This window comes from Equus asinus, chromosome 10, assembly GCF_041296235.1.
Source record: "Equus asinus isolate D_3611 breed Donkey chromosome 10, EquAss-T2T_v2, whole genome shotgun sequence".
NCBI classification, from domain to species: domain Eukaryota; kingdom Metazoa; phylum Chordata; class Mammalia; order Perissodactyla; family Equidae; genus Equus; species Equus asinus.
This window is the reverse complement of record NC_091799.1, coordinates 15939517-15966461: the sequence shown is the minus strand read 5'-3', so window position 1 is coordinate 15966461 and position 26945 is coordinate 15939517. Positions and strand designations below refer to the sequence as shown.

The 26945-nt window shown below is 57.6% G+C and overlaps 1 protein-coding gene across 8 annotated transcripts in view; it reads left to right on the top strand.

The window, feature by feature from the left end:
- HMCN2 (hemicentin 2) overlaps window positions 1-26945 on the top strand; it is a 145642-nt gene that overhangs the window by 105398 nt on the left and 13299 nt on the right. For 6 of the 8 annotated variants that reach the window (XM_070518523.1, XM_070518521.1, XM_070518519.1 and 3 more), the window contains 24 exons: window positions 772-915; window positions 1007-1166; window positions 1252-1376; window positions 1795-1978; window positions 4287-4384; window positions 4793-5059; window positions 5618-5808; window positions 6263-6344; window positions 6436-6572; window positions 7162-7303; window positions 7388-7532; window positions 8347-8474; window positions 9067-9223; window positions 9951-10072; window positions 10875-11039; window positions 12286-12393; window positions 12700-12834; window positions 13183-13317; window positions 13876-14066; window positions 14981-15194; window positions 16462-16596; window positions 17865-18055; window positions 19078-19159; window positions 26521-26790. In XM_070518523.1, coding sequence (XP_070374624.1) covers window positions 772-915; window positions 1007-1166; window positions 1252-1376; window positions 1795-1978; window positions 4287-4384; window positions 4793-5059; window positions 5618-5808; window positions 6263-6344; window positions 6436-6572; window positions 7162-7303; window positions 7388-7532; window positions 8347-8474; window positions 9067-9223; window positions 9951-10072; window positions 10875-11039; window positions 12286-12393; window positions 12700-12834; window positions 13183-13317; window positions 13876-14066; window positions 14981-15194; window positions 16462-16596; window positions 17865-18055; window positions 19078-19159; window positions 26521-26790 — 3708 coding nt within the window. The remainder of the gene's footprint in view (window positions 1-771; window positions 916-1006; window positions 1167-1251; window positions 1377-1794; window positions 1979-4286; window positions 4385-4792; window positions 5060-5617; window positions 5809-6262; window positions 6345-6435; window positions 6573-7161; window positions 7304-7387; window positions 7533-8346; window positions 8475-9066; window positions 9224-9950; window positions 10073-10874; window positions 11040-12285; window positions 12394-12699; window positions 12835-13182; window positions 13318-13875; window positions 14067-14980; window positions 15195-16461; window positions 16597-17864; window positions 18056-19077; window positions 19160-26520; window positions 26791-26945) is intronic. The other 2 variants (XM_070518522.1, XM_070518525.1) reach the window with 2 other exon arrangements.

Sequence of the window (26945 nt, the reverse complement as noted above, 5' to 3'; positions counted from 1 at the left end):
CTGTCAGGGGCTTCCCGGGGCTGATCACACAGGATTGTGCCTGTTTCACTGTCCCTGAGCTCCCTGAGGACGGGGACCGTCCCACTCATCTTTGATTCCCGAGTCACAGTTGGACATGTAGCTGGTGCTCAAGACATTATGTGTTGAAAGGCTGGCTGGGCAGGCGAGGGTCTGGGCAAGGACGGGTCAGCCTGGGCTGGTGCAATTCGAGATGGCTTCAGGGCAGAGATGCAGCTGAGAGAATGAAGGGGGAGGCGTTCCAGGCTGGGGGTGGGCATGCAGCCTGAGCAGAGGCCCAGGGGGAGCCCCTGGCGTGACCTGCCTGGGGGACAGTGAGCGGCTGGCTCACTTCGATTGGAAGCCTCCATCAGTGGAACAGGGAGCTGGAGGGAGGGTGGGTGGTGAGGTGGGCCTGAGAGTCAGCAGGAAGAGGACCAAGTCTTGGACCCTGAAGGGAGTGGGGTCCCTTGGGAAGAAATGTCACAGTGGAAGGAAATAGGTTTTAAGGAATAGAGCAATCAAAGAGACCAGGCTGAGGAAGGTGGTGATGGAGATGGCAGGAGGCCTGGCCGCTGTCTGGGCCTCAGTTTCCCTACAAGCACAAGAAGGACGTGGATTATTCAATGATTCCTAGGGTTTTTGCAGCCTGTGAGCATGGGGGACAGGCACCTGCTCAGGGAGTCATGTGACTTTGGTGTCTGGGCCCAGTGGCGGCACCTGGGGCAGTGGGTCTGTGCAGGTGAAGGCCTGGCACGCCCCTCCATCCCACAGAGAGCAGCGTGGCGCATGGTGTGGTCTCCCGGGGCGGCCGCCTCCAGCTGAGTCGCCTGCAGCCCACCCAGGCTGGCACCTACACCTGCGTGGCCAAGAACGCCCAGGCCGAGGCCCGCAAGGACTTCATGGTGGCCGTGCTGGGTACGTCTGCGCCCTATGTCCCTCCCGGTGTGCCCCCTCCCCAACGCCTGGCCCTGCCACCACCCGGGCCTCACCGCAGCCCCTGCCACAGTGGCCCCCCGGATCCAGAGCTCGGGTGCCACGCAGGAGCACAACATCCTGGAGGGGCAGGACGTGCGGCTGGACTGCGAGGCTGACGGGCAGCCGCCACCCGAGGTGGCCTGGCTGAAGGACGGCGCCCCACTTGGCCAGGGCGTGGGCCCCCACCTCCGGTAAGGCCCAGCCTGCGCCCTCCCCGTGCCCCCAGTGGGGCCCGCGGAGCCTCACGCAGCCGCCCTGGCTCTCCCTCCCTGGCAGCTTCTACCTGGACAGCAGCTCCCTGGTGCTGAAGGGCCTCAGGGCCTCGGACTCGGGCGCCTACACCTGCGTGGCCCGCAACGCGGCGGGGGAGGACGCCCGGCTGCACACCGTGAGCGTGCTGGGTGAGCTGCCCGACCGTCGCGGGGCCTCCTCTGGGGCATCCAGAGGGGCCGGGACGCAGGAGACCTGGTTCAGGCCGCAGCCACACCCACACCGTGAGCCAGGCCACTGTCTGACCTCCGGGCCTCCGCCCCCCGCCTCAGACGAGGCACAACCACCCCAGCTGAGGGGGCGGCAGGAGAGTCGGGGGATAAAGGAAATGAGAAGAGGGCCACAGGGTGTGGCTATGTCCCCCAGGCCTTGGGCTGCATCCTCACCTGGGGTGGGTGTGGCTCTGAAGCCCCAGATGTGATAGCTGCTTGCAGCAAAATTTTAGGTGTCAGTGCCACCTCCTGGAGCTTCTCTGGGAGGAGCCCACGTCCCCTCCCCAGACCCCCTCACTGCCTCTCTTTTCTTCTTTTCTCTCCGTGCCCTCCACAGTGCCTCCCACCATCGAGCAGGGGGCAGAGGGCGCGGGGACCCTGGTGAGCAGGACTGGGGAGCTGGTTACCATGGCGTGCCCCGTGCGGGGCTCCCCGCCCATCCGCATGAGCTGGCTCAAGAACGGCCTGCCCCTGCCGCTCTCCCAGCGCACCCACCTCCACAGCTCGGGCCGCACCCTCAGGTAAGGGAGCAGCTGCCCGGCCCACTGACCTGCAGATCACAGGCCCCAGGTACATGCTTCATGCAGCTCGGGCTTAAAAACACATCTGAATGGTTTTTAGAATAATAATAATATAAACGTGCAGAGGTTTATGACGGGGAGAACGAGAGGACCCCACTCCCAAATGGAACCCCAGAGATGACAGTGGCCTCTGCCCTCAGGCTCTTACAGCCCAGGGAGGGAGGCACAGCTTCAGGTTGCACCCGACTCAGCTTGACCCAGGGTGGAGGAAATCAGGGAAGGCTTCCTGGAAGAAGGTGCCTGAGCGAAGTCTTCATGCCTTCAGCAACACTTACACAGTCCTTGCTGTTCCGGGTGCAGTTCCAGGCACCAAGATAGAGCAGTGAGCAAGATGAAGCCTCTGCTCCTGCAGCCTCGGGGAGAGAGGGAGGGAAAATAAACAGATATAAAAGTGAAATGTCACAAGGGATGTGTGCTCCGGAGAATACACTAGGGTGAGGGGGTGGGAGGTGGCAGTGGAGGGTGCCACTTTAGGATGGTCAGCGAGAGGTGCTCGGATAAGGTGGCACTCGAGTAGAGCTTGAAGGAGGTGAGAGAGGGAGCTTCCAGGCAGTGTTGGAACAGCAAATTCAAAGGCCATGAGGCGTGCATGTGCCTGTGTGTTCAAGGAGTAGAGTCGGGGAGTGTTGGTGGGAGGAGGCCAGGGGACAAAGGACCTTGTACGTCCTTGGAAGACGGGTTTTCCTACAGGGATAGGGAGAGCCCTGGGAGGGTTTCACAGAGAAGCCTCATGATGCGACATTTTTTTCTTGTTTCTTGTGGTAAAATACGTATAATATGAAATTTAGCATTTTAACCATTTTTAAGTGTACAGTTCCCTGGCATTAAGCACATTCACATTGTGGTGCGACCATCACCACCATCCGTCCCCAGAGCTCTTTCATCTTCCCACACTGAAGTTCTGTCCCCATTAAACACTCACGCCCTGTTCCCCGGCCCCAGCCCCAGCCCCAGCGTCTCCCTTCTGTCTCTATGCATCTGACGACTCCGGGGGCCTCATGTCAGTGATTTGTCTTTTTGTGTCTGGCGTATTTCAGTTAGCATGATTGTCTCCAAGGTTCACCCATGTGGTAGCACCTGTCAGGATTTCCTTCCTTTTGTGGCCGTATCATCTTCCATCCTGTGGATGGACCACGTTTTGTTATCCGTTCATGCGTCGATGGGCACTTGGGTTGCATCTACTTTTTGGCTCTTGTGAATGTGCTGCTGTGATCATGGGTGAATGTACTGTCTGTTTGAGTCTCTAAATTCTTTTGGGTTGTGACTTAGGTTTTTAGACAACCCTTCTGCCTGTTGTGTGGACAACAGACTGTGGTGCCAAGGGCAGAGCGGGGAGGGTCGTTAGGGGAGCCACGCGGCCTGGATCAGAGCCGTGTGGCGGAGGCCGTCAGAGCTGGCAGTGTGTGGGGGATGAGAGGCATGGAGGAGCTGAGGACGACTCTGGGGGCTTTATCTGGGAACCTGGAAGGCTGCAGGCCTGTTGTCTGAGACGGGACCCCTGTGGGAGGGGCGGACTGAGGGGAGGAGTTTCACCACGGTAGTGGAGGGGCTCATCGACATCAGGGACCAGGGCAGCCGGCAGTCGCGGCTCCACGCAGGATTTCAGGAGACAGACCTTCAGGGACATCAGCAAACAGGAGGCGCTGGAGGCGGGGAGTGGCTGCAGCCCCGAGGAACGAGTGTGGACTGTGTCCCGGCCGCTAGTTTGGGGACCAGTCTAAAGGACCCAGCAACGGAACCCCAGGTGGCCGGGGGGGGGCAGGAGGAGTAGGAGGACATCCAGGAGGACCATGCTGTCCCGGAAGCCCAGTGAAGACACACTTCAGGGTCACCAGGGACACTAAGCAGCTCAGGAGGAGTGTTAGGGGCGAAAGGGGGTTCAAGAGAAAGTGGGGGGACACACAGTGGAGACAGTGAGTGGAGGCAACTCTGGCGAGCCCTGAAGGCAAACAGGGATTGTCTTTCTAGAAGGGGGTGTGCTAGCAGGCTGCCCTAGGGGTGGGACGTGGAGGCCCTGGAACGTGGGAAGCAGGGCGTCCGGCTGCAGAGGGAGCCGGTGAAGAAGGCAGCCGGGCCGGGCGGGGAGCTGGGGCTTGATTCTGGGGGCCCGGCAGCCACAGCTGGGCCTGTGCTGTGTCTCCCAGCTGCCCCTCGGGCTGCAAGCTGTTGGGAGACAGGATGCAAAAGGGAGGGGCTGTTTCCACCAAGCCCGCCTCTCTCTCTCCCTCTCCCCTCCCGAGGCGTTCAGGATTTCCCAGGTGCAGTTGGCAGACTCTGGCATCTTCACCTGTGTGGCTGTGAGCCCGGCTGGCGTGGCCGACAGGAACTTCACCTTGCAGGTGCACGGTACGGTGCAGGGGGTGGAATAAGCGGGTCCTTTGGCCCCACAAGTACTCGTTGGACACTGTGGTGTGCCAGGCCCTTGCCAGGCACAGGGATGCGGCAGTGAGCAGAGGTGGCCCCTGACACCAGGAGGTCGGTGCGGGAAGCAACTCTGTAAAGAGACATCGGCATTTCAGGCCACTAATTGATCCCAGGGGAAGGAGAGTGCTCCGTGAGAGCACAGAGGCGGGCACCTGGCCTCCAGGGCTCAGAGAAGGTTTTCTGGAAGAGGTGAGGTCCAAGCCAAGGACTGGAGATGAGAAGGAGTTGTCCAGAAGAAGGACAATAGAAGCAGCCTGTGTAAAGGTCCAGGGGTGAGGGCTGCCTGGCGAGGAATAAAATGACTCTTGCCCACACTTTTGCCCTGCGCAGAGCCCCCTGTCCTGGAGCCAGTGGAGTTCCAGAATGACGTGGCAGTGGTCCGTGGCTCCCCGGTGCTCCTCCCCTGTGAAGCCCAGGGCAACCCCCCACCCCTAGTGTCGTGGATGAAGGATGGGGAGCCTTTGTTGTCCCAGAGCCTCGAACAGGGACCAGGCCTGCTGCTGGAGAGCGCGGAAGCTGGTGACTCCGGGAGCTACTCCTGCGTGGCCGTGAGCGAGGCGGGGGAGGCAAGGAGGCATTTCCAGCTGACAGTGATGGGTGGGTCACCTGCCCCAGCGTCAGCTTCTCTGGGCCTGGCGGGGAGGGTGGGGCTCTGGGGGCGATGCAGAAGGCGGTGAGAGAGGGGAGCCCCTCCTGGGGTAGCCGCCTGGGAGGGGGGCTTGGGGAACAGCCGCTTCACGTGGGACACCTCGCTGACCTTGCTGCAGGGGCTGGGCGGCCGGGGTGCTTCGTTCCTGGGGCTGCGCTCCTCGGTCTGTACCCCAAACCTCGCAAAGCAGGGACAAGAGGCACTGAAAGCTGGGGGCAGAGCCCTAGATCTCAAGCACAAGATTTTGCAAGTTTTGTGCCATATTGGAAAGACTGGTGTCAATTGTGCGTTCCCCTCCACACCAAGTCCTTGTTGGTTTTGAAGCACAAATAATTGTCCCAGGGAGATGGGCCCGTGGTTTTTCACTTTTTTTGGACCCTCCAGCCCAAGCCCAGCCCACCCCATCTGCTGTCAGCATCCGGAGGCTGGGTGGCTGGGGACACATCCCAGCTCCCTGCCCTCTGTGTGCAGCCCCCACGGCTGACCCAGGGTCGCGTGTCTTGCAGATCCCCCGTACATCGAGGACTCGGGCCAGCCTGCAGAGCTGTCACTGACCCTTGGTGCCCCCTTGGAGCTCCGCTGCAATGCCCGGGGCACCCCCCCACCCAATGTCACCTGGCATAAGGACGGGCAGGCCTTGAGCAGGCCGGAGGACAGCAGCAGGGCCGGGCGGGTGCTCCGGGTGGAGGGTGTGCAGGTGCTGCGGCCACGCCCACTGGGGGATGAGGCTGGGGGAGGGGAGGGGAGGGACCTGGCAGCACTTGGCAAAGTTTGTCTGAGCACCTCCTTTGTGTGGGGTGTAAGGCTGTGGAGATGACCCAGCTGGGCCATGCCCTTGGCAGCTCCCAGCTAGGCCAGAACCAAGCTGATGCAGAAAACAGATGAATCCCCAGCCCAGCCATAGAAGGGCTGGTGCAGTCATGGGGCACTTCCTGGAGGAGGCAGGCTTTACCGTAGCCCTAAAGCAAGGGTGAGCGGGAGATAAAGAAGAAACATCCCAGAGCGGGAAATGAGTTGGTTGGAAAGGCGAGATGGCAGCCGCAGCAGGCCCGAGCCTGCATCCCGGGTCCTTAGTTGTGTAGGAAGGAAACCAGATCAGGAGGTGGGCAGGCTGGGGCCGGAGGCAGCTGCTCACCCTGCTCCATCCCCAGGTGGGCGATGCTGGGCTGTACACTTGCCTGGCCCAGAACCCTGCTGGCGAAGCCGAGAAGAGCTTCCGGGTCAGGGTTCAAGGTAGGGGATGCCAGGGTGAAGGCGGGAGAGGGAGGCAGGATGGGGCCTGCAGGGGCGAGTCCATCTCTCATGCCCTCTCTTCCCTGCCCAGCCCCCCCAAACATTATTGGGCCCCAAGGCCCCCGCTTTGTGGTTGGCCTGGCCCCAGGGCAGCTAGTCCTGGAGTGCTCAGTGGAGGGGGATCCGGCTCCCGAGATCGAGTGGCACCGAGATGGCGTCTTGCTACAGGTCGGTGCCAGGCTGGGGACCCAGGGGCACTGCCCACTGTCCCTCTCAAGCCCCAGACCCTGACCAGATTGGATCCCCGGTGCCAAGGGCCTGCTCTGTGCCAGCACTTTGCACACCTGCTGTCCTGACGTTCTCCACCCCATTATTATTGTCACCCCACATTATGGGTGGGGACACTGAGGCAAGGCTGAGATTTGCACCCAGGGCTTCTGAGGCAAGCCTGTGTCCTTCCCCTTGTACCTTTGAGCTGTGCTTGGTGACTGTGTGAGCTGGGGCCTGTTACTGAGGTTCTCTGTGCTCACCCCTGAAATGGGGCCGGTTTGTGGACCCGATCTGAGCTGGAGTGCCCCCTGCAACATCCCCGAGGGGCAGAGCTCCCGGGGCGGGGTGCTCGCTCCCTCCCACAGGAGCCTGTTTCCCCCAAGGGTCCTGGGCATCAAGTCAGGGGCTGCAGGCCAGCCTGGGATGGGGCAGAGGCCACTGTCTGGCCCACCGGTTGCTTGGTCCTCCTCACCTGGTTTCTGGGGGCTGGGCTGGCCCGGCCCAGCGCTGATGAGGGTCTCCCCACTCGGGGGGGGGCGCTGTACAGGCGGACGCCCACACACAGTTCCCAGAGCACGGCAGGTTCCTCCAGCTGCAGGCCCTGAGCACGGCCGACAGCGGCAACTACAGCTGCACAGCCCACAACGCCGCGGGCAGCACCAGTGTGGCCTTCCGCGTGGAGATCCACAGTGAGTGGGCCCCAGCCCGCCCACCCGCCCACCCCCCTTTGAGTGACGGGCTCCCAGCACCCACTCCTCTGTGCCCTTCTCCAGCGGTGCCCACCATCCGGCCGGGACCACCCACAGTGAACGCCTCCGTGAACCAGACGGCCCTGCTGCCCTGCCAGGTGGACGGTGCGCCCCCGCCCCTTGTGAGCTGGCGGAAGGACGGGGCCCCCCTGGATCCTGGGAGCCCCAGGTGGGAGCTGGAAGGGCAGGGCACTGGGAGGGTGTCAGGTGACTCTGCGGGCTGTAAACAGAAACCCATGTGGGCAGTCGGAGCAGAAAGATGGCTGCACCATCAGGACACGGGTCTTCTCAGAACCCAAGCACAGGCGTGCCCGCTCATTAAGGGCATCGAGAGCCCGGGTGCTGTCTGTCCATCTGTCTGGTTTTGACTCTTGGTTGCTAAGCTCTGTTTCTGGGTGCATGGGCTCCATGTCTCCCTCTCAGACCGGTTTTCCGTATTTTCTTTCTCTGTGAACATGGCAGAGATGGTCCCACAGCCCCCAAGTTGTCACTGCTCAGTTCACACAGCCTGCAGAGCTGGCTGTGGATCCCAATTCCAAATTCCCAGGGCAGAGAATTCCACTGGCCCAGCCTGAGTGACGTGTTCATCCCCAGTCCAATCGGTGGTGGCCGGGGGCGGGGTTACACCATACAGACCTGGCCCTTGGGAAGGGGCGGTGCTCAGATCCAGGGGCCATTCTCCTAAAGAGCAGGGGTGCCCCTGCCTGGTGGCTCTTGAGGAGAGGCCAGGCCCAGGTGGGAGCACGGGAGGCCCAAAGCAGCCCCTCTTGCCCATTCTGATGTTGGGTTGGGGTGTGGTCGCTGCCCTTGGCCGTGACCCCTCTGACCTTGGCCTCATGGATGTAGGACTGCTGAGTTAGGACCCTCTTTCTGGGAAGGCTGGAGGCAGAGGGAGGTCTTGCTGGAGATTCCACCCGGGGTGCAGCCCCTCGCAGGGCCTCTCTGGTCTGCTGTCCCCATGGCAACCCCTCCCTGTATTCCAGGTTGCAGGTTCTGCCAGAGGGTTCCCTGAGGATCCAGCCAGTCCTCGCCCAGGATGCCGGCCACTACCTCTGCCTGGCATCCAACTCTGCGGGCTCCGATCGGCAGGGCCGTGAGCTCCGGGTCTTCGGTAGGTGGACAGGGGAAAGTGTGCTCCTTGCCTCGGCATATACCCTCTGTCCGGGCTGGGGCCTGCTGAGTTTCTGAGTCATCCCAGCTGTCAGGAGCTGAGAGCAACAGGCTCCAAATGTTTTGACCGTGAAGCCCATTTGTAAAAAGTTCTGAGCATGCACACTCAAAAGATGCATATTGATTTTTATGCATACATTACGCACACTTAGTCCTGTACTGTTATTTGAGTGAGCGATAAAACATGTGCGAGACGTAAACCATTTGAGAGGACGGGATTCAGAACCCCTGACCTGAGAGCTCTCGTCTGCTCTTTCCACTCCAATCGGTCACCCTGGTGGAGGTGGCACCGGTGGGCCCGGGCCTGGGTGGGGCTGGTGGCGAATTGCACCCTGGAGGCCTCCTTCAAGGGGAGGTGGTTGGGGGGGACGCCAGCCTCAGGGGTGAGCAGAGGCCCATCACCCCGGCTTTGGGAGTCTGTGGGAGGACCCCGTGGGGGGATTCTCCTGCCTCCTCGGGGATGGGTTGAAGGTGGTAGCGCCTGGCCTCCCCCAATCCTGCACCCCGTCTCCTGACGACTTCTCTCTTCCCAGAGCCTCCGGCCATCGCCCCCAGCCCCTCCAACCTCACGCTGACCGCCCACACCCCCGCCTTGCTGCCCTGTGAGGCCAGCGGCTCCCCCAGGCCCCTCGCGGTCTGGTGGAAGGACGGACAGAAGCTGGACCTCCACCCGCAGCAGGGCGCCTACCGGTACTGAGCTGTGCCTGCCCATGGCGTCAGGAGACGCTCGGGTGGGGAAGGGCACGCCCGTCTCACGGAGGGCGCGCCGGGTCAGAAACGAGGCAGGGCCGTGCTCCAGTCTCACCGAAGCCAGCACCAGAACTTGGGTCCCGACCTCAGAGGGGCACCCTTACGCCGAGATGCCTGGCAGGGCGTCGGGTGGGGGGGACACACAGCCAAACAGAAAACCGTTACAGTCACTGTTTAAAAACATTCAGGAGCCCACGTTCCTGTGGGCTGAGCTGGACCCATGGGAGCCTCGCTCTCCCCGTCTGTCAAATGCAGCTCATCCTTAAATGACCCCTGGGAGCCTTAGAGGAGCCAGGTCATGGGTCAATTCACCCAGGATTTGCTGTGTTGGGTGCCAGGGGCTCCTGGAGCTTTACGACCACAGTGGGTGTTCAGAAAATGCCAGCCATCCTGGTCAGGGGTCTGGATGTGGTCGCTGCTGCATCCTAGAGGTCATCGCAGTGGCGATCGTAGAAAACACATGGGGTCACAGAGAAACAGGGATGAAGATTAAAGTCGCCCACAAACTCGACAGCTAGACCTTTGGGGGTGGAAATTTCTAGAAGAAACTTCTAAAGTCAGGGTTGGGGGCCAGACACCCCCCTGGCTTCAGATTCCTCGGGCAGGAGACCACGGCTGGCTTGTGACTCAGCAGACAATTGTCTGTCTGTCTGTCTGTCCATCTCAGGCTCCTGCCCTCCAATGCTCTGCTCCTCGCAGCCCCCGGCCCCCAGGACACAGCCCAGTTTGAGTGTGTGGTGAGCAACGAGGCTGGTGAGGCCCGCAGGCTCTACCAGGTGACCGTTCACGGTGAGTTAGGGCCGGGGCAGCACCTCCCTCCCTCCCCTGGGTGCGCTCTCTGCCTGCGGGGACTTGCGCTGGCTCCCTCTCAGCCTTCAGGGGCCACCTCCTCCAGGAGGCCCTCTCTGATCTGCCAACACGCACTGACATGACCCTGGCTCCAGCACAGTTCCTGGCACATGGGAGCTTACAGGAGAGGCCTCTGCCCAATCCAGAATGTTCTAAAGCCAAATCTGATCTTGTCCTCACTGTGGTTGAACTCCTTCCCTCCACGGCCCTTCGGACAGGATGCAAGGTGTCACCTGGGCCCACCAGGTCCCGTGCAGTCTGGCCCCGCTGAGCCCCCAGGTTCAGCTCACCCCATGGCCTGCCTTGCTCTGGGATCCAGTCTTGCTGCTCAGCTTTTGTTCCTCACCTCAGGGCCTTTGCACATGCTGTTCTCTCTGCCATGAACACCCTTCACCCAGTTGACCCCTTCTTTTCCTTCAGATCTCAGGTTAAATGCCACATCCCCTGGAGGCCCTCTCTGGCCTCCCCGACTCTAAGCTCCCTTCTCTCGTGAGCCACTCCCTCAGGCCTCTGGCTCCTACAGGAGCGTGGTGGTTCATAACTGTCGCCCACGCCCAGCAAAAAGTACTTCCTGAGTGAGCGAATGTGGCTTCTGCCCTTTGCCCCTCCCTCCCTGGCCCTTCATCACCTCGTCTGTCACCTGGTGTCCTAGTCTCTGTTTCCAGTTCTCACCCACCCGGCCCGGGGCTGTGCGCTCCCCAGCAGACCTCGGCAGGGCCCCCAGCCTTGTCTTGCGTTTCAGTGCCCCCCACCATTGCCGACGACCAGACGGACTTCACCGTGACCAAGATGGCACCTGTGGTCCTCACCTGCCACAGCACGGGCGTGCCGGCCCCAGTGGTGTCCTGGAGCAAGGCGGGCACCCAGCTCGGGGTTCGGGGGAGCGGCTATCGTGTCTCGCCCGCGGGTAAGGGTGAGCCCCGGGAGCCGCTGCTGAGGGTGCACCAGGGGGATCGGGCAGAGGGTGTGAAAGCAGCCCCCTGGGGCCATGTGGTAGAGCATGACGAAAGCTCTGGCCTGGCTCTGCCATTACCTCGCTGTGTGACCTGCGAGAACCCCCTTGCCCTCTCTGGGCCTCAGTATCCCCATCCATGCACTAGAACGTTGATGTCCATCAGTGGTTCCCTGAAGCCAGTTGGCAAGTCAGTGCTGTTTCATGGCAAAATGAGGACAATAACAGCCGTGTGAGAGTCTTCATAAAGCCAGTTTTGTTAGAAGGATGGTCCTTTATTCTGAAATTATGCCTTTCTTAATATTCTGGTGTTGCAGGTTCATTTCTTTTGTGAAATTAAGGTGATAGCAGATGGTGACTTTTAAAATGTCTTTGTTCACCAAAATAAAAAGTTGGCAACTTTATGAGGATTTAAATTAAATTTGTTAGTCGGTTAGTTAATGAAATCTGAGCACCGCTGGCCAGATGTGTGGTTTTCAAATTCTCTTGGATCCAAAGGATTGCCAAGTGGTTGAATCTTGACAAAATCAAAATTCTGACAAGTGGTTACAGGGAAGCCCAACTGTAAAACAGCCGACGTTCTGGTTCCATCCGGGGCCGCAGTGGGGGCGACAGGGTGGTCCAGAGTCCCGTGGGTCTCCCTTCCTCACCCACCCGGCAGGCCCCCAAGGGTCCACGGAGCACAGTTTAGAAACCACTTCTCTGGACTGCTGAGGTGCAGCCTGTGGTCTGAGAAGGTTAAAATGGTGTTTACTGAGCACCCAAGGCTAAGGGAGAACAGAGGAGACAGTAATCCAGGGAGGCTTCCTGGAGGAGGTGAGTCTTGGGCAGAGCATGGCGAGGATAGCAGGGCGAGGGCCTGTGGAACGATGGATGGGCCAGGCATTCCAGACAGGGCTGTGGCAGGTCCTGGAACATCCCAGCCGGAAGGGTCTAGAGATCTTCCTGTCTGATTCCTCATTGTACACATGGGGAAACTGAGGCCCAGAGAGTAGAAGGGACTTGCCCACAGTTACGCTCTGGGGAGGGAGCAGGCCTAACACCCAGGCTCCCCATGCTGCTGACAAATGGGCAGGGGGCAAATTGAGTGGCAGGGACCAGAAGACTCCCGGGTTGGGAGCTGGGAGAGCTCTGCCAGCTCCATCACTGGGGATGTGTGTCCGGTGCCCTCGCCCTCTCCACAACCTGTTCCCACCCACAGGCGCCCTGGAGATCCGGCAGGCTCTCCCCATCCACACCGGCCGCTACACCTGCACGGCCCGCAACTCCGCGGGCGTGGCCCACAAGCACGTGGTCCTCACTGTGCAAGGTAAGGGCCCCGGCCCAGACAGCGGTGACCTTGGGGGCCAGGGGGCAGGCGGAGAGCAGGGGCAGGTGGGGCTGGGGACTGAGAGGAGGCCCCAGGGGCCGGCGGCCCAGACCTGCCTCTGATCTCATTCCTGATGGAATTCTTTGGGAGAAAAGAGTCAACCTTCCCGTGTCCTCCATTCAGAGGGTTCCAGAACCCCTTGTTCCCTTTAGTGACCTCTCTCTCCAGTGCTCGGCAGCGCCTGGCTGGAGGGGCCTGGGTGTTCAAGGCGTCCCCAGGGACCTCTGCAGCCCTGTTCCTTTGCAGCCTCCCCGGTGGTGAAGCCGCTGCCCAGCGTGGTGCGGGCCGTGGCAGAGGAGGAGGTGCTGCTGCCGTGCGAGGCCTCGGGCATCCCCCGGCCCAGCATCGCCTGGCAGAAGGAGGGGCTCAGTGTGCCTGCAGGTGAGCCTGCTCTGCAGCCAGTGTGAAGCCAGGAGAAGAGATGCTCCTGGGGTCCTCCGCCTACCCACTGGGAGGTCCCAGAGCGTGCACCCACCCCCTGTCACCTCCTTTCACCACCCAGAGCCTGAGAGTCCACCTGAGCCCTCGGGGGCTGAGCTGGAAGGTCGGAGGGGCAGCCTGGCTGGACTCCACGTCCAGCTTCCGTGCTCACTCTGTCCCCCCCACCTCCTGTGACCACAACGGGTCACCTGCTGCCTGGTCACACAGAGCAGCCCACGCCGCCCTCCTGCCCTCCTGGTGGGTCCTGCTGCCCCGCCACCAGCCCCTCTTTCCTCCCACCAAATCCAGGAGTGAATGCCCAGATTCTGCCCAGCGGACAGCTGCGGATTGTCCGGGCTGGCCCAGAGGATGCCGGGAACTACTTCTGCATCGCTCAGAACAGTGCAGGCAGCGCCGTGGGGAAAACGCGGCTGGTGGTGCTAGGTGGGCCGGGGAGGTGGACGAGGTGGGCCCCAGTGAGCTGGGGGCGTCAAGGCCCCTGAGAGCTGCTCCCTCCCCTTCCCGGCTCTGGTCCTGGGCGAGCACGTCCCTGTGTCCTCCCCCTACTGTGTCCTCCCCCTACCCCAGCACGGCCTGTGGTTCTAGAAGGAATCAGGAAAAAAACGTCTTCTCCCATTGTGCACCCGAGGTCTGGCTTCAGACAGTCACTGTGATCCCCTCGCCTCCTCTGGCCCCTCGTGGGACACTAGTCCTGTCACCCCTCATTCATTGTGGCTTTCTAGTAGCAAGAACCGTTTCTGTCCCTTCAGTCGCTGTGTGTGCCTGTGTGTGCAATGGGGTCACCCTGTCCTAACTTCACCAAACTCGAGTCGCCAGATTGTCCAGACCACGGGCAATGGCCTGTGACCAGGCAGCTGGTGGGGACAGCAGAGGGGGGTGAAGGACAGCCCTGGAGGCTTGGCCAGGTGCCAAGGGCACTGGGGCAGACGCAGCAGCACCCCCAGCCCAGCCCAGGGCCGAGTGGACCCCCTCTCCCCACAGTCCCACCCGTGATCGAGACTGGCCTCCCTGACCTGTCTGCCACCGAAGGCTCCCACGCCCTCTTGCCCTGCACGGCCCGCGGCAGCCCCAAGCCCGACATCACCTGGGAGAAAGATGGCCAGCCTGTGTCGGGAGCCGAGGAGAAGTTCACCATCCAGCCGTCTGGGGAGCTGCTGGTAAAGAACTCGGAGGTGAGGGCCCCGCCCCGGAGCACAGGGGAGAATAACAGCACCAAGAGCAGCAAACGGCTGCTGGGTGCCCCGTTTGTCGTGCTCTGTGCTGAGCGCTGTGCGGCTTTTAATCCCAGGAACCTGGAGAAGTAGGTGTTAGCATCCCGAGTACAGATGAGGAAACCGAGGTTCAGAGTGTACCCGGTTTCTTCAAGACATGCTGTTGCCAAGAGGCAGAACCGAGATTTGAATCAGGCCCTCTGCGGCTAGTTCCTGGGGGCAGGAGGGAGCCCTGGACGGGGCAGCGGGTGGGGTTGGCAATGACTTTGTGTCTTCAAACTGCACGTCATAGATGTTGACCTGAGCCAGGGCGTGGATGGGGTCCCCCACCCCGTTCCCCCATCAGCACTCAGATTCTGTAATTAGAAAGTGGGCTGCTCTCCAGACGATGGGCGTCTGCTCAGTGGGAACACCTGGAGGGCGTCTGGGGGCCTCAGACCCTGCCACACAGGGAGCCAGGTAGTGCAGTGGTGAGCGCCCTGGCCCTGCTCTAATGCACCACGAAACTTCTCCTCCCCCAGAAGGCACCAAAAGTAGGCCTGCCTCGGGGCCGATGCGAGCGTGGACGGGCTGGTGCAGGTCATGTTCCCAGCACAGGGCCGGGTGGGCAGCAGGCGCTCAGTGAGCAGTAACTGTTGGGATCCCGTGGTCCAGCCTCGGATTACGAAGGTGCCGAGGTGTGAAGGCTGCAGGGAAGTGCACTGGTGCAGTGTTGGAGCCGAGCCCTTTGATAGCTGTGTGACCTTGGGCCAGTGACTTTGCCTGTCTGGGCTGGAGGCTCCATGGGAACCTGCCGGGGAGCGGGTCCCTGGGGATATTCCGGCCATTCCAGGGGTAGGGGAAGTTCCCAGGCTGACCCCTCCCTTTGCGCACAGAGCCGGGACGCCGGCACCTACACCTGCACCGCCGAGAACCCTGTGGGCCGCGCCCACCGCCGCGTCCACCTCACCATCCTGGCGCTGCCCGTCTTCACCACCCTACCCGGGGACCGCAGCCTGCGCCTCGGGGACAGGCTGTGGCTTCACTGTGCAGCCCGGGGCAGCCCTACCCCCCGCCTTGGCTGGACTGTCAACGGCCGACCAGTCACAGGTCTGGTGGGATGGGGACTCAGGACCCTGGGACGTGGAGGAGGGCGGGCAGGTGGGGAGATCCAACCTGGTGGGGAGGAAGAGGGCGTCAGTCAGCCCTGCGGGTTGTGGGTCTCCAGACTTGGTCCTGTGCGGGCAGGCACGGCAAACACACGTGTGGCCGTATGTGACCAGTCAGTCCCATGTCAGACGTGGCAAGGAGCCACCTGTGAAAAAGACTCAACCGCGGAGACCTCAGGGCCAGGACAGAGGCCTGTGTTCCGGCCCAGAGCAGCTGTTCCCGTTATGGGCCCATCGGCAAACCCCTTTCCCAGGGGCTCTGTCCTCCCACCTGTCCCCAAGTGATGTTTAGGGAGGCACAGGGCCCATAAGATATACAGTTGGTGTTCAATAAATGCCTGCTGAGGCCCTGGCCTGGTATCATAGTGGTTAAGTTCACACACTTTGCTTTGGTGCCCTGGGGTTCATGGGTTCGGATCCCGAGTGCTCACCTATGCACCACTCATCAAGCAATGCTGTGGCAGCATCCCACATACAAAATAGAGGAAGATTGGCACAGATGTTAGCTTAGGGCTAATCTTCCTCAGCAAAAAAAAAAAAAAAAAAGTCTGATGAACTGATGAATTGCTAAATGCCCTCCATTGCAAGGTGATATTTTCAGACCCCGCTTGCCCGAGTCCAGGTGCCGTGAGTTGTGTGCACAAGCTCTCCTCTGCACACCTGCACAGAAGGCTCTACCCCAGCATGTGCTGGGGAGGGGGCTCGGCGAGTGACTCAGCCTCTCCTGCCCGGCTTCCTCCTCGGAAGGTGGAGACCACAGGGTGCTGAGGCTGGAGGATGTGACGTAGGGCCTCGCCGAGAGTAAAGGCCCATCAGTGGTGGCACGTGTCCTCATTCCTGGCATAGGGCAGTGCCTGACCCGCGACACGGGGACTGAGTCCGGCAGTGGACTCCGTCTGTGTGTAAATCGCAGCCGTGTGGCTCTAAGGGCTGCGTGTGACTTGGCCCCGGGCCCCATCGCGCTCACGGTCTGGACTGCAAAGGCAGATGGGCAAGGGCACATCCTTCAGCCGCATCCTCTGATATGGGCCATGCCTGCCGTGAGCCAGTCCGACTCGGTCAGGCTTCCACCAGGGAGAAGGGACACCTGTTTCTATGTCTTTATTAAGCACCTGCTGGGTACCCCGGCCTGAGTTAAGTGTTCAGGGCAGAAGGTCCCTGGCACCCTGGGCTCAGAGCCCCCTGGGGCCTCTCTTTCTCTGCCACAGAGGGGGTGTCCGAACAGGACGGGGACAGCACGCTGCAGAGAGAGGCAGCCACCAGAGAGGACAGCGGGACCTACGTGTGCTGGGCCGAGAACACAGTGGGCCGCGTGCAGGCGGTCAGCTTCGTCCACGTGAAGGGTAGGGCGTGAGCCATGTGGCCTTTCTCGAGACCTCCCGGAGCCCGATCTATTGATTTCTCTAAGAAACCGGCCCTTGACCTCAGGACTAGTAATTCTGCACTGTGGTTGTGTGTTAGAATTCCCCGGGACTTTTTTTTTTTTTTTTTTTTTTAAAGATTTTATTTTTTCCTTCTTCTCCCCAAAGCCCCCCGGTACATAGTTGTGTATTCTTCATTGTGGGTTCTTCTAGTTGTGGCATGTGGGACGCTGCCTCAGCGTGGTCTGATGAGCAGTGCCATGTCCGCTCCCAGGATTCGAACTAACGAAACACTGGGCCGCCTGCAGCGGAGCACGCGAACTTAACCACTCGGCCACGGGGCCAGCCCCTAGAATTCCCCGGGACTTTATGAAATACCGAGGCCCAGGTCCACCCCCGACTCATGGACCAGGCTCTCTGGGGTGGGGCCTGGGCATCCGCATTTCATACGCTCGCCAGAGGACCCGGCTGCAGGTAGGATAGAGAGCTGACCATCCGCCTCAGCTGGAAGGTGCCAGGGTGAGAGGAGGGCACGGGCCAGGGCACCCTGGCAAACACAGCTGAAGCTCTCCAGGTGGCTGCCCGTTCCCCCGCAGCCCTGCTCCACCAGGCGCAGCACTGTAACCCGCGGTGACGCCACGACTTGGGAGGCTCGATTTCAGGACGGGTGGGGCTTGATGGAGGGGAACGAGCAGCCCGAGGCACCGGGACACGGCTGCAGCTGTGGGTAGATTCCACCTCGAGAAACCAGCAAGGATGGAAACCGCACAGAGCATCCGAGAGTGGTTTAAGATTTGCGTGAAATGAGAGTCAGGGATGTCTTAGGATTGCTGTGTCCAACAGAGGTGTCCTCATGATCAGGGCGTCCTTGTTTCCCAAAGTTCCCAGCAGGTCCCCTGCAGCCAAGGTAATCCACCTATGAGAGCCAATATGCAACGCTCGAAGCACTGCCGCCCCTCCTGCGCCTGCCACAGGCATCACTAGTCAGTCACAGCACGATTCCCCCTCACCTGCAAGTCTTTCTCAGCTCAGTGCTCTTGGCAGCCGCTGCAGGTCCGTTCCACTTGACCCTGGGCACGGAAGCGGCTTGCCATCCCTGATGCGTTGCCTAGACACAGCCACGCTGGGCCAGCAGGAGCCTCTGCAGGCCCCTGGGGTCTGGCGGGCAGGCCCCTGGGGGTGGGTTTGCAGGAGCCTGAGCCTGAAGGGAACTTCCTTTCTGCCCCCTTGTCTGATGTCACCTTGTGCAGAGGCTCCCGTCCTAAAAGGAGAGGCCTTCTCCTATCTGGTGGCACCTGTTGGGGGCAGCGTCCGGCTGGACTGTGTGGTCCTTGGAGACCCGGCACCCGACATCCGCTGGATCAAAGATGGCCTTCCACTGCAGGGCAGCCATCTCCGCCACCGGCTGCAGAACGGCTCACTGACCATCCACAGGACCAAGGCAAGGCGGGGCCTGGGGCCACGGGAGGGGGCCCCCAGGGACCCACGTGAGCTTTCTGATTGCTCAGGAGGGTTCTTTAGTCTGGCACCGCCCTCTACAGTCTACAAAGCACTTGCCTGCCCATTATCCAGAGATTCTCCCCACACTAACTGTGACCTCCAGCCAGTGACTTAACTTCTCTGTGCCTCAGTTACTCCATCCATTTACTGGGGCTAATAATTGTTTCTACCTCAGAGGTTTATAGTGAGAAATCAATGAGATGACCCTTACCAGGTATTTAAGAGTGACTGGCCCCTTGGTAACACCAATAAATGTTCTTGATAACAATGCCATGGGGCCAGGGAGAAGGGTAAGAATGGCCCGTGTTACAGATGAAGACACTGAGGCTCAGAGAGACCCACAAGCAGTAAGCGCCCGAGGCAGGACCCCAGGTCTCCTGATTCCTTCTCCACACTATTTCCAAAGCCTCGGGCACTGGGGCGGCCCCCTCTCACCTTCCCTTCTGTGCCCCAAGTCCCAGGGGTCATGCAGAAATCCATAGTTCCGTGCTATCGAGCTCATCTTAGGCGGCAAACAGCGCCCCCTCTGGAAGACTCGCAGTGCACACAGGCACGAGAAAAGCCCTGTGAAAGCCTGCAGCTGTCTAACTCTGTTCCCCAAGCTGCTCAACCACGGAGCCCTCTTGTTAAGGAGTCCCTTATCATGCGCCCTGGAGCGATAACACTGGGGGTCGGAGGGGTGGAGCTAAATCCTGCTTCTGCAGCATGTGGCTCCACTTCGTCACCTCTGTTCCTAAGTTCCAGGTGTGACAGGGGCTGAATTCTCTTTGGACGTCCATTGACAAGTGCCCGCGGGGGCCCTTGTGATGGAATCTGAGAGCCCTGGCCGGTTTATGCTCCCAGCTCCTTCCTTAGATGGCTCGTGCCCCAGTGACCCTTTCCATGTCCAGCTGTCCCGAGCTGCTCCCTCCTCCTGGTCCTCCTCCCCTTAACCACCCCCCCTACCCCCGTGCCCACCTGCAGATGGATGACGCAGGACAGTACCAGTGCCTGGCAGAGAACGAGATGGGCGCAGTGGAGAAAGTGGTGGTCCTCGTTCTGCAGAGTGAGTTGCGGCCTCCCCTCTCCCGGGCGCTGGGTGGGGTCAGTGTGAGGTGGGTGCTCAGAGCGGCCGTAGGAGGCTGTGGCTGGTGTGGCCCAGGCCATCTGATAAGAACGGAGGGCGGAGAGGCAGGCCTGGGCCCTGGAATTCTCTGACAAATATTTGTTCAGAACACGCAGTGGACAGCCTGTGAAATGTCTCCTGGTGTAGGATGGGAATCAGGCTCAGGCTGACAAATACTCAGGGACCCCAGAGCCAGGCCAGAACTCGAAACCGTCGTCGAGGTCAGTGGCAGCTCTTGCGTCTGCCAAGCGGCTCATAGCCTCCAAAGCACAATCTGAGCCTCGCGGGAACCCTGTGAGGTGGTGTGTGTGGGGACTGTTGACGAAGCTCTTCACTAAAGATTAACACACCCATGGAGAAGGACACGTTGCAGGTGTGCAGCTCGGTGAATTTGCATAGCTTGGACCCACCGAGCTACCTGCACGCGGAACAAAAACAGAGCAAAATCAGCTCCCAGACCCTCCCGTCATACCCCTCCAGTCACTACCCCTGCCCCACAGAATCGCTGTCCAGAGTTTTGCCTTAAAAAGAAAATAAAAGCTTTACTGAGGTATAATTTATATGCCATAAAATTCACCCATTTGTACAGTGGAATATTATTCACCGTTAAAAAGGAAGAAAATTCTGACACCTGCTAAACGTGGAGGAAGCTTGAAGGTGTTACGTTAAGTGGAATAAGCCAGACACCCAAAGGCAAATACTGCGTGATTGCAATGATATGAGTTACCTGGAGTGGTCAAGCTCGTAGAAATGGACAGTAGGATGCGGGGAGCTGGGGGAGGGGGAGTATTGTTTAATGGGGACGGAGTTTCAGTTTTGCGAGATGAAAAAGGTCTGGGGATGGGCAGTGGTGATGGCTGCACAGCACTGCGAGTGCGCTTACTGCTGCCAAACTGTCCGCCCGAAATGGTTAACATGGTAAATTTTATTTTGTTTTTTGACACAATTTTTTAAAAGTGAAAACATTCACCCATTGTAAGTACACAGTTGAGTGATTTAGTGTGTAATCTACAGCGTTGTCCAACCATGGCCACAACCCACTTTTAGAACCTTTCCATCACTCTGGAAAGTTCCGTCTGCCCGATTGCAGTCCATCTCTGCTGCCAGCCCAGCCCCAGGGGACCGCTGATCTGCCTTCTGTCTCTGTAGATGTACCTTTCCTGGAAATTTCGTCTAAATGGACTCACAGCCAGTCTTTGGTTCTGACTTCTTCCATTTACCAACATTTTTGAGGTCCGTCCATGTGACAGCATGTCCCACTACTTCATTCCTTTTTGCTGCTGGAGAGTGTTCCACTGTGTGGCTAGACCACACCCTGTCCATTCCCCGGTTACTAGACACTTCGAGAGTTTCCAGTTTCTGACTCTTGTGCATAATGCTGCGGTGAACATGTGTGTACAGGTCTCTGTGTGGATGTGCGTTCTCCTTTCTCTTGGGTGGATTCCTAGGCATGTAATTGCTGGGCGACACGGTCAGGGCACAGCTAACTTTTTTAGAAACCACCGAACTGGCTGTGCTATTTTGCTTTCCCTCCAGCAGTGGCTGAGGTTTTGGTTTCCCGACATCCTTGCCAACACTTGGTCATGTCGGTCTTTTTTGTTTTAGCCGTGCTTGTGGGTACAAAGTAGTATCTCACTGTGGTTTTAATTTGCATTTGCCTAATAACTAATGATATTGAGCATCTTTTCATGTCTTTATTACCCTTTTTTATATCTTCTTTGGCTGAGTGTCTTTTCAGATCTTTTGCTAATTTTTAAGTCGGGTTGTTTGTCTCGTTAGCGAGTTATAAGAGCCCTTTATATAGTCTGGATACAAGTCCTTTATCAGAGAGATGACTTGCAGATATGTTCTCCCAGTGTGTGGCTTGTCTTTGCACTTTTCTGATGGTCCCTGTGAACAGCAGAAGTGTTAAATTTTTAATGAAGTCCAAATTTATCAGTTTTGTATTTTATGGATATTGTGTTTGGTGTTATATTTTAAAAATTTTTGTCTAACCTAAGGTCACATTGTCTTCTATAATTTTTACACTTTTAGTTCTTACATTTAGGCCAATGATCCATTTGAGTTAATCTTTGTGCGAGGTAAAGCTCTAAATTCCTCTTTTTTTTTTCTTTGCGTATGGATATCCAATTATTCTATACCATTTATTTACATCTTCTCCCATTTCCCTCTGTGATGTTTTGTTGTTTTTAGGGTACAGGTCTTGTACTTTTTTTTGTTAAATTGATTACTAAGTATTTTATTATTTTTGATGCTATTGTGAGATAGAATTGTTTTCTTCATTTGATTTTCACATTTTTCATTGCTAATAGAAATACAATTGATTTGTGTACCTTGGTCTTGAATCCTGCAGCCTTGCTCAATCAGTTTTTAGTTCTAGTGATTTTTTGGCAGATTCCTTAGGATTTCTACATCCAGGGTTTTCTCCGTGTAATCTATGAGCAGAGACAGTTCCTCTTTCTTTCCCCCCTGCATGCCTTTAATGTCTTTGTCTTGCCTCATTGTGTTGGTTGGACCCTCTGGTACAGCGTTGAATAGAAGTGGCGACAGCAGACATCCCGCCTCGTTCTCAGTTTTAGCAGAGAGCATTCGGTCTTACACTGTGGGGATGATGCCAGCTGTGGGCATTTTGTGGACGCCCTTTATCAGCCTGAGGAAGTCCCCTTTTACGGCTAGTTTGTTCAGAGTCTTTGTCATGGATTGGGGAGGGCATAGGTTCTGGTTCCAGACAGGATGGCATAGATCATAGATGCACTTCTCGCTGTCCCTCTGCTCAGCACAGCTCAAAACCTGGGACTCTAAAAAGAAGATAAACATTGAAAGACTCTGACAGGTAGAGAAAAGACGGAGGATCCACTCAGGGTTTGGGACCCGTGGAATGATATTGTGGTGAACTCCCTGGTTTTTCTTTTTGCCTCGTATATCCTGGGCATGATGCTTGAGAAGCCAGCAGCCTGGGGATACCAATGGGTTCACACACACACACAAAGAGCCCCAACAAAAGCCCGCTGTCTGGGCCGGCCCAGCGGCACAGGGGTTAAGTTTGCATGTTCCGCTTCAGCAGCCCGGGGTTTACCGGTTCGGATCCCAGGTGTGGACATGGCACCACTTGGCAAGCCATGCTGTGGTAGGCATCCCACATATAAAGTAGAGGAAGATGGGCACAGATGTTAGCTCAGGGCCAGTCTTCCTCAGCAAAAAGAGGAGGATTGGCGGCAGATGTTAGCTCAGGGCTAATCTTCCACACACACACACACACAAAAAGCCCTCTGTCTCTTGCTAAAGAACTGGGAGAGGGACAGCATAGCAAGAAAAAGATACTTTTAGATCATAAGCACCCTGCTCCAGCCAAACACCATGAGAAAACTGCAGCCCTATCAACGAAGACAAAGTAGAAGGCACATTTCCGCCTCCGCCCGCTGTACGGAGGCGCCCTCTCCCCCGCTGGCGGGGTGGGGTGGTGTCAGGTAAGGCCCAGTGAGGAGACAGGCCTTGCACCGCTGCCCAGCAGGGAGGAGCCCCCAACAGTGTCAAGTGGGGGGCAACACCAGCTGTCCCTCCCCGTCGCAGCCAGGGTGATGTCAGCAGAGGCCGAGTGTGAGGCCTGGACTTGCACGCTGCCCAGCAGTAGTGAGCTCGCCGCCTCTTCCGGGCGTTGGTGGTGGCCAGTGAGGGGAGCGGGGTTTCCACCCTCGCCTGGCAGTGTCGGAGGAGGCCTGCTGAAATGGAAGATTTAAGTAAGAACGAGAGTCTTTGAATATTCCAAATGTGCAGCACACAGCTAAGACTCACTCGTCATGCCAAGAACACGGAAAATCTCAACTTGAGTGAGAAGAGATGGTTCGCAGACACGCATGCTGGAAGGACGCAGATGGTGGACTAATCTGACAAGGGTTTTAGAGTAGCCATCATGAAAATGCCTCAGGGAGCAATGAGGAACATGCTTGAAACACAGAAATGCAGCGTTCGGCAGAGAAATGAGAGATACAAAGCAGAACCAAATGGACATTTTAGAACCAAATTTATAATAAACAAAACTAAAAACTCAGCGGGTGGGCGTGAGAGCAGTATGAAGAGGACAAAGGGAAGAATTAGTGAATTTGAAGCTAGAACAATGGAATTTTCCTAGTCTGGACAACAGAGAGAAAACGAACTGGAAAAGAACAAATGCACAGAGCCCCAGAGATGTGTGGGCTCCACCGAAGGATGTAACACCGCGTCATCAGAGTCCCAGGAGGGAAGGAGAAAGAGGCGAGAAGTAGTCAAAGAAACGACAGCTCCGAATTTCCAAAACGTCGCAAAAGATGTAAAGCTACAAATTTAAAAAGCTGAGCTAAAACCCAAACAGGATGAATTCAAAGAAGTCTGCACCGAGGCACGTCGTGAGCAAACTTCTCAACTTTGAAGACAAAGACGCTGCCGCTGCTGGCCTCCATTGGTGCGCCAGAGTGTGGCAGTGGCAGAATTCAGAGTGGGGCGGTTTTCCAGTCGGCCTCGGCTCTGACCCACCCCCCGACGGCCCGCTGGGCTCCCCCTGCACAGGTGCAGGTTTTCCACATCGGCCAGGGATGCAGGAGAGCTGGTCTGGCCTCTCCGGGGCTCCCTCGTTTCCAGGTTCTCCTCGTTAAGTTTCCAGATGGTCCCCTGGTCTCTTCAACCAGGGCCGTGACCTCAGCCCAGCAGAGGATCCAGCTCGCTGCTTGCTTCCTGCCGGTTCTGCTCCTTTTCCTAACAACACCCCTGGCTTCTCCGAGGACACGTTCATCCTCTACCGCAAGTCAGGTCGGCCCCTGGTGACAGCAAAAGCTGCCGGTTTCACAGCTAGCTCTGCCCTAACAAAACTGCTCTGATGGCCAAGGTGTGGCGGGGGTGGGAGACGGGAGGAGCGCCACGCAGGAAGGCCACACACTTCCACTGTTCTCACCCAAAGTTCTAGAAGCTTTTCATGGATAAATGATTCTCAATTTGTGGTGTGCCTTTAGTTGATTTCTAGAGCCGTGAAATAGTTGGTTTAGACCATTTTGTTAAGTTTCGTACGTTTTGGGGGAGTCGACTTGCTGCCTCTTCACTCAGCCGTAGCTGAAGTCTTGTTCTTGCTTACTTTTGACTTTTATTTAAGTGGAGTCATATCGTGTGTGCTCTTGTGTCAGGCTTCTCGTGCACAGCCTTGGCTGTGAGACTGCCCGTGGAATGAGCGTGTTCGTTCTCGCTGCCATATGGTTTCCCGCTATGTGGATGCACCACCATCTATTTATGGATCCTTCTGTTGGTCAGTCTCTAGTTTGGGGCAGATGTTAACGCTGCTGCTGTGACCTTCTTGGGTGTGTCCTTTGGTGAACGTGCATACATGTTTCTGCGAAGATTCTGATCCAGGAGCAGAGTTGCCCAGATGGACATTACACAGATATTCCGCTTTAGGAGATACTGGCTGTGGTCGGCCGACACACGGCTCCCGAAGATACGCCCATGTCCTAGTCTCCAGGACCTGCGAATGTTATCTCATTGGGAAAAAAGATCTCTGCAGATGTGATTAAGTGAAGGGTCTCGAGATGAGGAGGTTATCCCGGAATGTCTTGGTGGGCCCTGAAGGCTGTCACAGGGGTTCTTATAAGAGGCAGAGGGAGGTTAGACAGAAAGAGAGAAAGAAAAAGGAGGAGGAGGAGGCGATGTGAAGATGGAGGCAGAGAGTGGAGTGATGCGCCCACAAGCCAAGGAATGCGAGAAGCCACCAGAGGCTGAAAGAGGCAGGAACAGGGGCTGGCCCGGTGGCACAGTGGTTAAGTGCACACATTCCGCTTTGGCAGCCCGGGGTTCACCAGTTTGGATCCCGGGTGTGGACATGGCACCGCTTGGCAAGCCATGCTGTGGTAGGCGTCCCACATATAAAGTAGAGGAAGATGGGCACGGGTGTTAGCTCAGGGCCAGTCTTCCTCAGCAAAAAGAGGAGGATTGGCAGCAGTTAGCTCAGGGCTAATCTTCCTCAAAAACAAACAAACAAACAAACAAAAAAGAGGCAGGAACCGATTCTCCCCTGGAGCCTCTGGGGGGAGCACAGCACCTTGACTTTAGGTCCGCGAAACAGCTTATTTTGGATTTCTGGCCTCCAGGACCATGAGAGAATAAATTTTTGCTGTTTTAAGCCACCAAGTGTTGTGACCAAACTCCATGGGTTCATCTCTTGGTAAGTGTGGAGCCGAAAAGCACAACCAAGGCAGAAGTAGGTGAGGAAACAGTTCATTGCTTAGGGGGGATATCTCCCACAGCAGTGTCTCCCCGAGCTCGGTCCCAGTGGCGACTTTATACACCAGAGCCAAGGGCAATAGGTTTCTTTGTAACAACTATGTAGCAATGGGACTCATTCAGGGGCATGTGTGGCCGGTAAACATGCTACTACATGCATCACATGGTCTGAAAGTGGCTGCTTGGGCTCTCCCAGAGGAGGAGAATTTAAGATGCTATCCAGTTTAATGTAACTTCGGGGTGCTTCGAGCTGGAGCATTTTGCAGGGGTCTTGCTGGAAACGTGTGCGTTTCTCTACAAAATGGCAACATCTGCAGAACCGGGACAGCGATTTCCGCAAAACAAGACACACAGTTTCGTCTTGTCTGAAAAACATTTGACAGACCTTGTTCGTTATTGACCAGATCCTCAGTAACCCTTTTTTCGCCTGGTTCCCTGGTCATAGTTTGTGATCATTGTTACAGTAGCCGCAGGAAGCAAATTCCCCGGCAGACAGTTTTCCCCAGAGGTTGGACCATTTGCACTTCCACCCAGCGTGTGCGAGAGCTCTGCTCGCCCCACATCCTCGCCAGCACTGGGCGGTTTCCATCTTTTTCATTTTAGCCGTGCTAGAGGATCTGTAGTAGTAGTGGACAGGAATTATCATCTGGCCTCAAGTAGAGGCAATTCTGGCAAGTGTCACGTCTTCACTGGAAACGAGCTGAAGGTCCTGTAATAGGGATGTGGTTAAGAAAATCGTAACAGATCCGAATGGTGGAATACCAAGGTAGCCAGTAAAAATGAATATTTAATGGCATGAAAAGGTAGTTGTGATCTATTGTGAAGCAAAAAAAAAAAAAAAAAAAAAAAGCCCAGAAAGCAGCTATGTGTAATGTGGTCATTCTCATAAGGAAATGTTGTCTAGAAGGAAATCCCAGGAATGGTAATTGATGGGAAGGTCATTTGTGACTATATTCTCCTTTCTGCCTCTCTATTTTCTAATCTGTCCAAATGAATACGTAACCACTTGAATACACGAAAATAGTAAGATGTTCCTAAAAGCTGCCCTGGGCTTCCCACAGGTGCCCCGGTGATCCAGGTGGAGCCCCAGAATGTGACAGTGAGAGCCGGGGATGATGTGGCCCTGCGGTGCCAGGCCACGGGAGAGCCAGCGCCCACAGTGGAGTGGCTGCGTGCGGGCCAGCCCTTGCAGGCCAGCCGGCGGCTCCAGACTCTGCCGGACGGGAGTCTGTGGCTGGAGCGAGTGGAGGCTGGGGATGCGGGCGCGTATGAATGCGTGGCTCACAACCTCCTGGGCTCTGCCGCAGCCCGGGCGTTCCTGGCCGTGAGAGGTAGGAGGCGTCCCTGCCCAGACGTTGGTGGACAGAGGCGGGATCTCCTGCACAGTGAGGATGCGTGTGTTGTTTGCGGGGGGACATGCCCACTGCCCTGCTGGCTCCCCAACTCTTCTTTTTGCCTAGAGTCGCAACTTTAGAATGAACCAGCT